Below are 12,920 nucleotides of genomic sequence, written 5' to 3'. Positions count from 1 at the left end.
TTCGTTATAGTGTGTATGGTAACACTACTGATTATAGTTGTGACAGTAAAACATAACAACTCTACTGTGCTATTGATTTTTTTTAGTGTGCCAACAAATACTCAGCAATGTCTGGCTTTTTGCAGAATATTAATGGAAAGTCACTGTGTTGAAATAACTAGTGTTTTTCCAAAGGCCCCTTTTCTTGATAATGCCAACAATCTTCCTAATAATGTTCAAGGAGCTTTGCTTGAAGTACAATGAATGTTAAAAAAAAAAAAGAAAAAAAGAAAGCAACAGCAGATCCCACAGAACAAGAACAAAACGTCAACTCTTTGAAGAGCAACTCTAACAAAATACCCTCTCCAAAACTCTCCAAAAAAACCATGAATTCCGAACTCCCCTATTCAGATAGATTGGCCTTTGCAACATAGTTAAAAGCATGATCAGAAACAAGGAAAAGTTAAGTTAAGTAATGAGTGGTGGGGTGGGTTTCTATTTTTGGATTATGCTTTTAACATAAATGATTGATTCTTGAAATCTGGTGATTCTCCCCAAATCACTTTTAATTATTGCACTCTATTTGCTGCTCCTGAGCAGAATCTTATAAGATGATGACGATGATTATTTTGTAACTATGAAATTCCCCAATCTGTAGGGAATGGTGCATTTTTATTGGAGTTTCAATAGTAGTTATTTATCTAATTATTTTTCTTATTTATCAGCACCATTATCATTATTCAGAAGGTGAGAGTCATAGCTTGGATGATAGTCATGCATCAATACTCCACGTCTACTGGAATATGCTTCTGAGGAGATTTATAAATTAAGAAGCATTAACCTCAGGCTACAATGCTCATTCATTGCAATAATGAACACTGAGATGCTAATGTATTTCATATACATATAATCTACTTTTATAATGTAATGCAGTATGTGAAGATTTAGCTGCATAATTCTCATTGAATTAACTGATAACCCATTGAAAACACCCCATTTACAGTTCTCTCAATAGTGAAGAATAACACAATGAAACAACACCTGCTTGTTTTATTTGTGTAACTGGACTTAATAAAATCGCTTACCTGTGTTGCAGGTACTAATTCTAAATCTGATGTTGAATTGGACTCCAAGGCACTTTTGACACTAGTCAGCTCAGACTGCAATCTGTTCTCTGTAGACCTATAAATAATGCATTTACATATTCATTATTGTATACCAAGAAACTATATCTGTCAGCTTAATAAATACATTATGACTAATTGGGTTAATTCTGTTAGCTGAATAGTTTGTAATCGGTGGATAGTGATAGTGCACTGACTCTTCTTCCTTCTTGGTTCTGTTTGTTACACATGTCAGCCCCACGCAAACAATAATCGACACAACCTGTACTCACAGAAGAGAGATCTGGGGTCTGATCTGCCATTATTGTCGGACCTAATATAATGAAGTGGAGAATCAGGCCCACAGCACTGTTCTCTCTATTTTATAGCTAGGTAAACGGAGGCACAGAAAGGTTAAGTGATTTTCCCAAAGCCACCGACGGAGTCAAAGTGTGAGTAAGGATCTGCACTCCAGAGCCCCAGGCTCCCAGTCCCTTACTCAGACCATGCCTCTCTCCCCTTGCCCAGTAGCCTAGTTTCCTTCCTTTCTAAGTTCTACAAGTGGTGCAGAAATGAAACACACTGGGCCAAATTCAGCTCTTGTGTGAGTGAGTGAAACTCAAGTGGAAATCTCCAAGCAAAGTTGGCAGTGATGTAAACGGTGGTGTAAAATTGGTGAGGGTGCATGTAAATGGTAATGTTGTGATCCGACATTCAGAAGGTGTGCAAAATGAGCATCGCTTACAAGCCAGGAGGACAGCAGAAATAAGCAATTAAAAGGAAGACCCCAAATAAGGCCCAATTCTGCCCTCACTTACACTTCCTGGAACCTAAAATCAGCCGTATTGCAAAGGGCAGAAGAGAAAGCAGAATTTGGCTTGTCTATTTGATCTTGCATTCTCCTTTTAGTTGCTTTTCCTGATAGATACATACATACATAAATACATACATCTTCTGTCCCTTGGTGTGTATGTTGCCCTCATTTCCACACCCACTGAATGCAGTACAAGTTGCATTACTTTAACACTTTCATTCACCTGTGCTCGTTTTTGGATCACATTTAGTCTGGCATGTATCTCCAACCACATGATGATTTGGGGAATCTGTCTACATAGAACTTGTGAATTCTGGTTGATACGAAATTGCTGTATCATCAAATGGGTTATTGTACATGGATTCTACCATTGCATTGTCCCTAGTCTCAGGGTCCAGCAAGGGTTGTTAAACCTTGATGGTCCCCATTCAAATGGGAGTAATTTAGGACAACGGGAGGCCTGAAGCCTAGGGAAACCAGTCTGACCAGAATATCTGCAGGGAAAGCGTTTGGAGAGCAGAAAATCCATATACAGGGGAACAAAGTCAGGTATTAATACTTGCTCTTAAAAGCCCCAGAGCCTGAGTAGCTCAGAGAAAACTCAGAGAAACAGGAAGCTTGAGCAGAAGCAAGGGCCCTTTTTTAACTGGAGGACCAGCTGAGGAAAAAGGAAGCTGGCTACACAGGTGAAAGACAGACTCCATGATTCAGAAGAGAAGCCATGTGCAGGGGGGGATCTGGACTCCTTAAGGATTCTCGCCTATGCCCAAAAAAAGACCAACAGTGGTGAGGAAACAGGCTGAAAATGTGTACAGGTGTGTTTCCTGTTTTGTCTAGATCTGTATATTTCTCATGCTCTCTAAAGAGTGATTGGTTTTTGGACCCCTAACAAAGCCTCTCTGTTTGCTTCACCATCAGGTGACCTGAAGAGGTAACTGTAAACCCAGCCTGCCCTCAAGGTTGGAGCTTTGGGAAAGGGTGTGCACTTACGCTACTGGGAGGTCTGGGGTGGGGGGTTAGCACTGGTCCTGATGGCCGAGGGCAGTTGGGCCGGAAGGCCCCATTTCCATGAAAGTGTAACAGACAGAAAGCTTGTGCCTATGCAGCATACCAGAGAGGCCAAGGAAAGAAGTGGTGCTGCAGCCTACTCAGACCAAGGGCAGCATTGCAGCACATGGGTCTAGCTTTTTGGGACCCTAACACAGCAGCTTGGTGAGTGTTCGACAGAAGGAGCTTTACCAGGGCTATGTGACAATCTATCATTTAGGTCAGCGGTTCCCAAGTGTTTAACAAAGGTGACCCATTTATTCCTTTTTTTGACCCACCATTACGTATATGCACCCTCTGCCCCGGCACTGCAGCCCTAATCCTTGCCCAGTGTAGAGGGGAAGCCCTACTGTAGGGGAGGCTGAAGAGCAAGACCACCTCACACTCCCCACGCTGTGGCAGCTCCTGTCCTGTGGGGCTGGGCCCAGCTCCCCATTCCATGCATTGTGACCTGACACGCTGCATTGCAGCACCACTGAAGTTTGGCCCAGGCGCTCTTCTGTCAGGTGGCAAAGGCCTGAGCAAGGAGCCAGGTCCAGCCCCGTGACACAGACGCTGCCACTGCAGGGTGAGTGTGGGGTGGGCTTGCTCTCCAACCTCCCCCACACCAGGCTGTCCTTTCTGCTCCAAGTCAGGATTAGGCACTGCTGAATGCCACCTGCTGTATTCTGGGACTCATCTAAAAATCGTTGGAAAAAAAGTTAACTTATAATTAACATACTTATTACATTATGTTCAAAATGTTTGAGCACTATCAATGTAGCCTAACTGAGGAAATAATATTATGACTTGCCCTCAATACAGCATTAGTGAGACTTGAGAGACCAGAGCTGGAAATATTTTCTCAGGAAATCAAGTGTTTTACCATAAAAGCTCTTTTGATGAAGATTTTCGTTCTGTAGCTGAATGACCCTTGCTGTTTCTCTCTACATGAAACTTCAGTTCATCCCATTTCTTGAGCTGCGTCTGTATATTTACTGGAAAAAAATGAATCTTTTAGGGAACCTAATTCAGAAAACATTATGGCTACAGCTCCATGTAATGATGGTGAGGAAACTTCACCTCTAAATCACTAAAACCCTATGTTTTCTATGGTGATTGGAAAGCATATGTTTTAGATGGGGCCCAATCCTCATGAACTTTAGGGCAGTTGAAATTCCTGGAAAAAACTGACATATTTGAGAACCAGCAATAAGTTACCTAAATCTTGATTTTTTCATAGTCACTAAAATTTTAAAATCCTTGTTCAGGAAATAAGTGGGACTATGCTTGAACTCAGTTATTTCTAAGGCTGCGATTCTTTCAGGGAGGTTGCGGAAGTCACGGATTCCATGACCTTCCGCGACCTCTGTGACTTCCGCAGCGGCTGGTGTGACTGACGTTAGGGCTGCCCAAGCAGCTCGGGTGCCCCACGGCTAGCCACACTGGCCACTGCTGGAGTGACCCAGAGCCAGCTGCTCCTGCAGTCTCCAGGGCCAGCCACACCAGCTGATGCTGCTCAGGAGGCCGTGGGCAGCTGACTCCAGGGATCCTACAAGCAGCAGCAGGTGCAGCTGGTCCCGGGGATCGCCCAAGCAGCAGTCCCTGGGGGCAGCCCTGGGGAGTGAGCGGTGGTCCGGGGGGCTGCCCCAGGGGCGGTTGCACCAGCCACTGCTCAGGCGGCCCCAGGCAGCTGGTTCCAGGGACTGCGGGAACAGGGGCCGGTGTGGCTGACTCTGAGGAGCGGCCAAGCAGCAGTCCTGGGAGTGCCCTGGGGACCGCCCAAGCAGCAGCAGTCCCGGGACAGCTGGAGGCCATCTGGAGAGCAGTGGCTGCGGGGCAGTCAATCCTCAGCACTGGAGCAGGGCCCCCCCCCTGGAGCAGTGGGGCCCCACAAGTAGAAATTTAGTCATGGGTATTTTTGGTAAAAGTCATGGACAGGTCTCTGGCAGTGAATTTGTATTTATTGCCTGTGACCTGTCCATGACTTTTACTAAAAATACCCGTGACTAAATCTTAGCCTTAGTTATTTTAATGTAAATTATATACATTGCAGGGATTGTGGCAGCTTTTTGGTTGTTTTGATTATTTTTAACCTGTAGATTGTGGGCCAGATTTTGAAAATCCAGCCTCCCTTTTAGCACCGGCAGTTTATGGGTACAAATGGTTCTGGATGTAATTAGATCATTTAGTCACATGTCTGAACGATTTTCAAGTTTATTAAGGTCCTCAGACACCAGATAACAAAATATGAACTAACCTAGACAAATTACAGGGGCAATAAATAAAAAAAACAATAAAATATAAAATTGGAGGTTGAAAGCCTCTTGAACATCAGGGTCTTTTAAAGATCTACCCTGATGGAAAGAAACTCTGTTATCTTCAGAGAGATAACATTCCCCTTGTCAATTTTTCTCTTGCAGTTGGAAATGATTCAGGTTTGGGACTGTTTGGAAGGAAATGACCAGAATTTAACTTTAAAAAAAATCAGTATCCTTCTAAATGTTATCCAGTGATGAGATTTTGATAATCTATATGAATACTGTACATGGTCCAAGAATGGAACTCTCACTTTCCACTGCTTCTCAGGGACGGATGTGTTTGGGCACAGCAATAGGTTGCAAGTACAGCAGGCACTTGTAATATCTGCTGATTTTAAAGGAAGGTCTAAAATGGGCCTGGCTGGTTTGAGAGCTTTTAATAATAACCTCAGGTGATGACCTTGTTGTTTTTTAATGAGGATATATTTTTTTTTTGGAACTTCATTCCATATTCATCCATTTTCAAAGCCTTTCTCGAGAGAGTTCAGTGATCCACGATGCACACTTATGATTACTCTTTTGCACATACATTGACCCATTATTAGGAGTGGCTTACATTACCCAGCACAGAAGAAGTATTTAAGATGATATTTTAAAGACACTGTCCTCTTCCTATCCTTTATCAGTATTTAACATTTATAGCTCCAGTCCTTCACCTGGATCCCTTTCCTCTTTAGTGTAACCTCTTTTCCACAGGTTCCGGGAGAGTACTTGGGGGTCGATTTATTGCGTCTAGACTAGATGTGATAAATCAACCCCCGCTGGATCGATTACTCCCCTTTGATCTAGCCGGTAATGTAGACAAACCCTAAGTGGTAGTAGTGTTAGTAGTGTTAACTAGGCACCTATCAATAGGAGTTAGGCACCTAACTCATTCAGGTGCTTTGAAGATCCCACCCAGATACAATCTGGAGAGAGTTTTGAGAAAGTTGACCCCAACGATTTTATTTAAGTTCTGAGAGTTCACCTCACAAGAAGCACTACTCACCATTTATAAGTTATTGGTTTATATTTAATTAAAACTTGGCATTTGTAAGCCTCTCTCTGATAGCTACCTTCTTGTTGATTAAAAACTAACATGAAATGTTTAGTGAGAGAGAGAGTATGCCAGAGATGATAAATTACTTTCAAACCAGCCCAGATTGGAAATGTATTATCCTAATGGCCGTCTGATCAACATTGCAAAATGAATTTGTGGACAGAGCCCAGCTCCTAATAGATAAGTGTCCACATCATAAAAGTGATCCTCACAATTGACACCGAGGGTATGTCTAAACTGCAATTAAAAACCTGCGGCTAGCCTGTGCCAGCTGACTTGGGCTCATGAGGCTCAGGCTCGGGGCAGTTTAACTGAGGTATAGACATTTGGGCTTGGGTTGGGGACTGGGCTCTAGGACCCTGTGAGGTGGGAGGGTCCCAGAGCTCAGGCTGCAGCCTTAGTCTGAATGTCTACACCTCAGTTAAACATCCTCTTATCCCGAGCCCCGCAAGCCTGAGTCATCTGGCATGGGCCAGCTGTGGATGTCTAATTGCAGTGTAGACATACCCTGAGTGGCATCTTGGAAAAAAAATGATTTTATTTGCATTTAACAGCTCCCCTCCACTATAAAAAAACTTTACCCTCTTACCAAGACATTCCATTCTATGGGCCAGCTTCTCCATTGCCCTTGATCCTATGTAGTCATTTATCCCAGTACACATTGAGAGTAAAGGGGGTATAAAATGTTACTAAATCACAATTTACTTGCACTGTGCAGTGGTGTAAATGTCTACAGAAGATGAATGGCAATGGAGAAGATGGCCCAGTATGCTATTTTGTGATAGCAGCAAGGAGGAATTGGTAAAGTTAAGCATGGCTGAGTGGCAGTGATGAAATAACCAGCTCTTACCTAAATCTAATGATGACTTCTCTGGAGCTCTTCCAGTCTGGACCTTCTGCTCAGCATCCACATTTATAAGGTCTGAGTTGTCTGTCTTCTTTCTGTGGGTCGAAGCCTTTACGTTTTCACCTCTTGATGCATTCTCTGACTTCTTTGTCTTGCTTTGGGTTTGTAAGACAGGTTCACTCAGATCCAAAAGATCCAGACCAGTAGATAATACTAACCGAGATGCAAAATGTTAGAGCTCAGTTTTAATTCATTTGATTAGATTTTCTTTTAAAGTTGTTTTAATTGACTAGGCAAAATTGAGTTAAATTAAACACGTTTGTATTTGACTGTAGTACATGTTACAAGGTTACTGGGTAAGGACTATGACCAAGATTTTGAAAAGCAACTAGTGATTTTTGGGTGCCTTGTTTTTTTGGGTGCTCGTCTTGAGTCACCTTTAAAAGGGCCCGATTTTCAGAAAGGCCCTTTTAAGTTGTTTCAAGTTGGCAGCAGAAATCGCTAGTCATTTTTGAATGTCTTAGTCCAGAATTTCCCACATGATCTGGTTGTCCCAGTATTATGCAATTTGGCTCTGAGAGGGGATTAGGACCAGTCTCACCAGTTTAAATTACTGAAAGCAATTAAAACCCATCTGATTACCAGCAATTTACGAGATTACTTCTGTGTTGTGCTCTATTAGGGAGAAGATTATAGATTGAATCAGCTTTACCTGACAGCTTGCAATCATTTTGAGTTCAGAGGTAGGTTTTCAAAGAAGCATGTGAGGAGTTACCGGAATGATTCACACTGACTCTAGCCAACCGCTTTGGAAACATTCCCGTCACAATTCTCCCGGTGAAAAATAACACTCTGAGATAATCCATGCTTGCCTTACTCAAGCAGCTCATCCTAGTGAATCTCTGGGACTATTCATATGGGTAAGGCAAGGAGGATTTGGCCCTCCATATTTATAGTGTTTTAGGGAGGTTATTTCAAAACCATCGACGAGATTTGGATGCTCAGTTCCCACTAAACTTTAACAAGAGATTGATATAGAAATCCTTTAGGCACCTATGAAAATATCAGTCTAAAATGTGTTAAAAAATTAGTTTTTTGGACACTGCAAGAAACACACACCAAGCTAAATGCTAATGATATTCTTATTAAAGGGACACTGCCAATATAAAAATCAGTTTTCTGAAATTTTTTTTACCTACTCACTGATACAAGTAACACATACAATTGTTTTAACAGATATTAAAAAACATATTTTTCTCTCTTTTCCAGTTTTTTTAGTTGGTGTATTTGACAGCACTCTATTTATATTCAGTTGCATTGTTTTGCCTGTGGAGTTGGTCAATTTCCCCTTTTGTTTATGTGAATCACATAAGAGGAGCGAGAATTTTTTTTCAAAAATACTGTGATTGTAAAGCAACAAAAAGCAGGCCGGAGTATTTTGGGGCAGGCATAGCCCCGATAATTACTTACTTTTTCTTAAATGAATGCTGCCCCTTTAACTACCTGAAGTATCTACAGTCATTCCTCTAACCTATTTGTCTGTGCTAAAAGAAAAACTATTATTCAGTTTCATTTAATTCAATGTTTCATTTTCTATTAAAAGCTGCATATTGCTTGGGTTACACATTAATTGGAACTGAAAATAATAGTCCTCTGCTCTAATAAAGGAATTAATGATTCTAACAGTTTGAGTTTATATGAATTTTCATCTTTCATTTCACTGAAATCTTGAAGCTGCTAATTTTTATTTATTTTCCTGCAATTTAACTCTTTTTTAAAAACTGTATTTATCAATTTAACAATTCCATGCAGCTCAAGTATATCTAACGACTGACATCAGTGCAAAAAGAAATACAACAATAAATCCTCTGTTTGCAACAGAATAAATGGGAAGGGACGGCATCATAAATCACTAAAAAAACAACAAATCATGTGAAAGCAGTCCAATATTTTCAAAAAGGTCTCAAAAGATGTTATCTGCAATTATAATTATTTTAATTGTTGACTACTTATTACATATTAAGCAGCCTTTATTTTTCTTAGATGTACAAGGATGATATAAGCAGATATATTTCAGATTTCCAAAAGCCCATATGCTAAACTGACTGCATTCAAGGTAATCAATTTTAATCCTCTAACTGCACATAATGAATTCCAAAGTTAAAGGAGGAAAGGAATAAACAAACAGCTTCCCAGAAGTTCACCAGGTGCATGAAGCCATGGGTTGATAACTGAAGACACTTACAGTTCCTAGGGTTGCTGCAGTAAGTCAGAGTTGCTTCTGGTGTATACTTTACTGGAGTTGACCAAGGTTCTTTTGTTACACCTTTTAGTTGTCTGAACATTTTCAGGCATTCCTTGTCTGTTGGCTTTGACACATTCGTGGAAGGCAGCTCATATTAGATCAGTTTCCCATGTGTCTTGAAATATTCATTAATTTATAGTCACTACTGTAGCATTCACCACCGTGGTTTTCTACTACCTCACACAGGGCAACACGGCATTTCCTGTTCATACAGAGCACTGCAACCATTACTATGTTGAAATCTGGGGTGGGGTTTCTGCTTTCTTGTTAACTGCATTTGTGTTTTTAGTCGTGACATTTGTACAAGCATGAGCTTAGATTTAGCTAATGTTTTCTTGTGCATGTGTAAGGAACAGAAGTGTGGGTAGGCTGGGAATTCAGCATGAATTATGTATGATAATCGTCAATATTTTCAAAGGCATTACAAAGACTTCAGAGATACCTCGGCTGAATCCCCTTCCTAATATGCAGGATCTCCTGCACAGCTTACTGGGCTTGGAAAGGTTCATCTAGCCCAACAGCACATGTTGCAGCATAGCTTTTTGGGGGGATACCCATGATATGTAGCCTTAACCAGTGAATTAAGAACGATTCTTTCTCATTTATTATGTTTGTACACTACCTAGCATAGTAAGGTCCAACCTGGTTGTGTCCTTTTGGTGCTAGCACTTTAAATAATAATCCTGCCTTAATTCTGAATGTCCTTGCTTTCGGTGGCTTAGTTTCAGACTCAGCATTACTTCAGCAACCTTTACAATTCAAGTTTCCAAAGCCCAGGATGAAGTTGTAGGTTGTTGCTTTTTCATCTTCTAAGTCTTGATTCGGTGAATTCAGTTTTGACTTTGGATTTCTAAAAGTATTTGGGGTATGGTGTGTTTGATAGTAAGTAAGGAAGGGATGAGGTAATGAAAACAAGAAATATCTTGGAAGAGGTCAAACATTCATTGTTGATGAATGGTTGAGGGAATCTGACATGATGAAAGAGGAGGTGTAGTCCTGCAGTGGCCTACTCTTATGGTGCATTATTGTCCAATCCTGCTTATGGTGAGCATTTTTCCCCTTACAGCTCTGAAGCTGTTAAAACATACAGAGGCAAATTGTCAGCCCAGTTAGCATATAAATACATGTACAGATGTGTGCCTAATCTGTAGGCAATTGCCCTCATTGCCTTTGAAAATTAGGTAACTGCAAACACAAATATATCAGGTACCTGATTTGGGCATACAGATGCAGTATTGTGCACAGAAATTATGTGCATGTTTCACATGGCAACTGGCAAGTGCCATCTATCTGAAACTCTCAGTGTGAAAAATTCATTCATAAATGGTATCCAAAGCAAGATGTATGAACACAAATTAGAATTCTCCACTTGGCCAGTCTAATGGCTTGTAACAAGGCAAGATGTTTTATGAAATGTTTATAAAATATGGGTAGTTGTGTTGAATACATTGTCCCTCAACTGATCAATTAATTTACTTTGATTAGCCTTTGTACATTGCAAGTGGCATATTACCTCTGAACATACCACTGAATAGCAACACTAAAATCTTAAAAACCAATCCTGCAAGACAGTATACTTTTCTTAATTTTGAGTGCTTTCAGGATTACCATGTCATTTTTATTACTTGCTCTATCTTATTGAAACACAAAGCAAATAAGAAATTTATTACATTCTTCCAATAGCAAAGCTCCTGAGCTCAGCTGCAGGTTTTCTCTTCTTTTCTCAGTGGGAAGGGGATAACATTTCAGTATCTCTTTTTTTCTCCCCAAGTTTTCAATAAAGCATGTCTGTAAGTAATAAGGAATTAGCGGCAGGAAGACCCATATGGTTTTGACAAACAGAAATGGAGTAATATTTTGCTCATGTGTTTCTAAAGGAACTTTCTTCATTTACAGAAACACCTAATGCTCCATTGTGTCCAATAAAGTAGGGAAGTAAAATCCTGTTCTATAATTTTGGTCAGTGTAAATGCGAGGGTAAGAAAAAACTATACAAGAAGAGGTTTCAATGATAATGTGCCTTCCAAACAAACTTGGCAGTAGTAGCATTGGTATTAGACAGAATACTGTTCATCAGGAGTTTTTCCACATTTTAGATGAACATATATATATTTTTGTCATTAACTGAAATTCACTCCAGCCTAGCATAATTGGTGGAGAGATTTTTGTGGGGATGTGATGGCCACCACCTAGGCACGAACTGCTACAGCTTGAACTAGGACTGTAACAGACACAGACTCATATCTTCCATTGATCAGCCACAGAGGGGGATCTGTAACATATACTCACCAATGGGGTTACAAAGGTTCTCTGTACTTGGGAAGAATCTTAGTTCACAACTGGAATGGCCATATTCATTACAAAAGCCCAGTGGTGAAGACTGCATTATAGACTAAATGAACTCTGTAGAAGTAAGATAATATCTAGACAAAGCCACGAACCATTACTTAAGCCTTTATCAAAAAACATTACCTCCAAACTAAGGAAGTTTGGATAAAACGAGAACTAGATGCAACCCATCCATGGTTAATTTTTTGCAAAAGAACAGTCATGCTGAGGAGTTACCAAACTAAAATCACTGTCCCAATGGACTAAAATTAGAGCTGCGTATCTCAACCCCTAACTCTGAAGCTTTGATATAATTTGAGACCTGGATCCTAACAATCCCAGGTTTAAGTTCTAATTTTACAAAACCAAAGCGTGACCAACAAGGTTTTGCTACTCTCAGATTAATCCATTTGTAACTTACTATCAACTCAGTTCTGTAAAAATAATTAATAATCTTGTTTGATTTAAAAATAAGAAACAAATATGTTATCTGGAAAAAAATATCATAATTAAGCTAAAATGAAAATTAATTATCTTCCTTTAATGAGGGATGATAAAAAAAATTAGTTACCAGCTGTATTTGATGTTACCGGCCTGGCAATGGCTTCTGGTTTGGTTTCACAGAGAAAGTCATCAATGGAGGGGCTCAGGAGAGGTCTGCTTTCTTGTTGTTCATTCACCAGCTGACAACAGAAAAAGACAAGGGTCAAAGAACTTTGTTGAGATGCAAAATCTAAAGAAATAAAATTCATCCTTACAACAGAATTTGGTTAGTTTCTGCTTGTGGGAGAAGAGAGAGACTCCAGTGATTGTCACCTTTTTCTAAGGTATAGGCAGCTTTGGGGTTGAACATAGATTTTAAACAGCTCTTTCTGAATGTTTTAAAATTATGCTCAAATTTCATAAGACATATGTCTTGGTAAAGTACCAAGATGGTTCTTCTTTATCAATTGTTACATGCTATTGATTATAGGCCAAATTAATGAATGCCTGGTGGCATGAATGGATGAATTTAACTTTTATATCATCTGGGTGGGAATGACCAGTTAATGTTGATTCTTTGTGGTACTTGGGAGGCATCCTTTTTCCACTAATAACTCACACACACAGAACTTTAACATAATTTATATTAGAAAATACGCATTAGCCCCTTTAATG

At 40.2% G+C, this 12,920-nt stretch overlaps 1 protein-coding gene across 3 annotated transcripts in view; it reads right to left on the bottom strand.

Moving 5' to 3' along the window:
• Positions 1-12,920, bottom strand: part of PEX5L (peroxisomal biogenesis factor 5 like) — a 162,082-nt gene that overhangs the window by 45,259 nt on the left and 103,903 nt on the right. For all 3 annotated transcript variants that reach the window (XM_038417536.2, XM_038417535.2, XM_043492501.1), the window contains 4 exons: positions 12,334-12,445; positions 7,133-7,342; positions 3,809-3,920; positions 1,065-1,161 (listed from right to left, as the gene is read on the bottom strand). In XM_038417536.2, the coding sequence (XP_038273464.1) occupies positions 1,065-1,161; positions 3,809-3,920; positions 7,133-7,342; positions 12,334-12,445 (531 nt within the window). The remainder of the gene's footprint in view (positions 1-1,064; positions 1,162-3,808; positions 3,921-7,132; positions 7,343-12,333; positions 12,446-12,920) is intronic.

This window comes from Dermochelys coriacea, chromosome 9 (genome assembly GCF_009764565.3).
Source record: "Dermochelys coriacea isolate rDerCor1 chromosome 9, rDerCor1.pri.v4, whole genome shotgun sequence".
Classification (NCBI taxonomy): Eukaryota; Metazoa; Chordata; order Testudines; family Dermochelyidae; genus Dermochelys; species Dermochelys coriacea.
The sequence above is the reverse complement of the archived record's forward strand: the minus strand, read 5'-3'. Positions and strand labels throughout refer to the sequence as shown.